At 44.9% G+C, this 2,189-nt stretch overlaps 1 protein-coding gene across 1 annotated transcript; it reads right to left on the bottom strand.

The window, feature by feature from the left end:
* Positions 1-1,259: 1,259 nt before the first annotated feature.
* Positions 1,260-1,757, bottom strand: LOC142322617 (uncharacterized). The gene has a single exon (XM_075361692.1). The coding sequence runs from the start codon at positions 1,755-1,757 to the stop codon at positions 1,260-1,262; it is 498 nt and encodes a 165-aa protein (XP_075217807.1).
* Between the last annotated feature and the right edge of the window lie 432 nt (positions 1,758-2,189).

Below are 2,189 nucleotides of genomic sequence, written 5' to 3'. Positions count from 1 at the left end.
GCCATAAATATTGAAACGTAGGCACTCACTCTGCGTCTCCACCAAGCATTCTCTATTTGAGAGGTATTCCCCTATCTGCCTTCTTAAATAAGGACTGATACCTTTTTCCACTAATGCCCTATTTATTGGTTCCCACTTAATAGAACCGAATGCATTTTTTACATCTAAAGCTATGAATAGGGGAATACGCCTCGTTCTCCATGTGCCGCTCCTAGTATCCTAAGCCCAGTCGATCACCTTTGTCGCCGCCTGTATCGTCGAACGACCCTTCATGAATCCAAACTGATTTCCACTAATGCCTATTCCTTCCTCAAGTTCCTTAAAGATTCGGCCAGTGAGCATCTTCTCCACTACCTTCGCCATGGTATTTAAAAGACTCAATGGTCTGTATAAAGGTTCTCCATTCTCATTTGTGCCTTTTGGGATAAACACCACCCTAGATTCCTTCCAGATTCCTGGAAATGTCTTGTTTTCTAATCCATGGCTGGCAACATCAAGCATTTCATAAGGAATTCTCTTTATCAGCCCTTTAAGGAGTGCCGCTGGAATTCCGTCTGGACCCGGGCTCTTCCTATTACCCAGTTGTGCTACAGCCAAGTGCAGTTCAGAGAACGTGAAGCGTCTGGGTTCGCAATCTATAACATTTCCTGCAGTTTCTACTCTACCGGGGAATAGCTCATTAAATTGTTGTTCTACTGCTCATTATTTAATACGGGCAGACGCCTTCCAAATCGCTTAGTGATTATTTTGTATGCCTGTCCCCAGGGGTCTCCGTCTAACTCCTCACAGAATCTGTGCCATTGTTTTTTCTTAGACATACGAATAGCTTTGTTTAAGGCCCGTCTGGTCTCTTTATAAGCCAGAGATGCCTCCTCGTACTCCTGTCCGCCTCGCCTTCTGAGTCTCTGCTTCCTTCTTCTGCACGATTGTAGGAGCCCTCTCAGTGTTTCAATCTCCATATTCCACCAATACACTGAGTGTCTATTGGCTCTTCTGTGAGCTACTCTGCCCATTTCTTGTCTTATAACGTTAGTCAGGGCAACTGGTGTCAGATTCTCTATGTTGATAATCCTTTCGGCCGTTCTATCGATTATGATCTCGATCTGTTCCTTTGTAAAACTACTATAGGGCATTTTCTCTCTAGTCACATAGTCTGAGCCTTTTATGGTAATCATAGTGGCATGATGGTCACTCGCCACATCATGTGGTAACACTCGCCAGTCCCAGTGTTCCCTACTCCGTCTATCATCTATGATTGTTCAGTCCAAGACTGACGAGTGTCCTCTCGCCTCATATGTAGGGGTGCCATCATTTACACAATGACAGCTAATTGCCCCCATCATATCCGTAAGGATCTCACCTCTGCGATTGGTGTATGCGCTCCCTACTGCAATCGCTTTACTATTGAAATCACCTAGAATAATGACTTTCTCCCTAGCGTTATTTACTACTCCTTGTATTATGTCTAGTCTTCTAGTAAATTCATGTATGTCACAGTTTGGAGACACATAGGCACCAATCGCTAGTGTTGAATCCGACTCCACCGCCAACATGCCTCCAGATCTGGACGTCAATCTCCATGCTATCCTGCCACTTACATCCATAATTGCCACGTCACCATTTGTATCCACCATCCAGCCTGATCTAGCAACAAAGTACTTGTTCGGCTCCGTGATTATCAGTAAATCAGCCCTCTGCTCTATGACCAGTTCACTAACCAAATCATGAGATATGGTGCTTCTGTTTGCGTTAACCATTATCACCCTAAGCATTTAAATGTTTTGAGCACCCCCAGCCTCCGGTGCGGTGTTCTTGGCTCCCACAGTCCAGGCAGCTACTATGCTCCCGACATTCAGCAATCTTGTGGTCTCTGCCTCCACAATTGAAGCAGAGATCCATTCTGTCAGGGCCCTTGCACTCATGTTTACGATGTCCAGTATTCCAGCATCTGAAGCACTGTTCCTGTGATTCCCTAATATATGCCCGACAATTTACCCAGCCAATCCTCAACCTTTGTTCCACCAGCTTACAGGCAGCCCTATACGAGGTGATAACTGTAACATTTTGGGTCTCTGCGTACCCTTTTCTAATTGACGATATCTTGATGTCCTCATCAGTACCTACTCTTGCAGTAATTGCAGCAAAAATTTCTGTCTCAGTGGTGTCATATTCTACATCCCTGATGTGAA

This window comes from Lycorma delicatula, chromosome 4, assembly GCF_047948215.1.
Source record: "Lycorma delicatula isolate Av1 chromosome 4, ASM4794821v1, whole genome shotgun sequence".
Lineage (NCBI taxonomy): Eukaryota > Metazoa > Arthropoda > Insecta > Hemiptera > Fulgoridae > Lycorma > Lycorma delicatula.
The sequence above is the reverse complement of the archived record's forward strand: the minus strand, read 5'-3'. Positions and strand labels throughout refer to the sequence as shown.

Coding starts and splice junctions, on each gene's coding strand:
- LOC142322617 (XM_075361692.1), bottom strand. CDS start 1,757: ATGGTTAACGCAAACAGAAGCACCATATCTCATGATTTGGTTAGTGAA.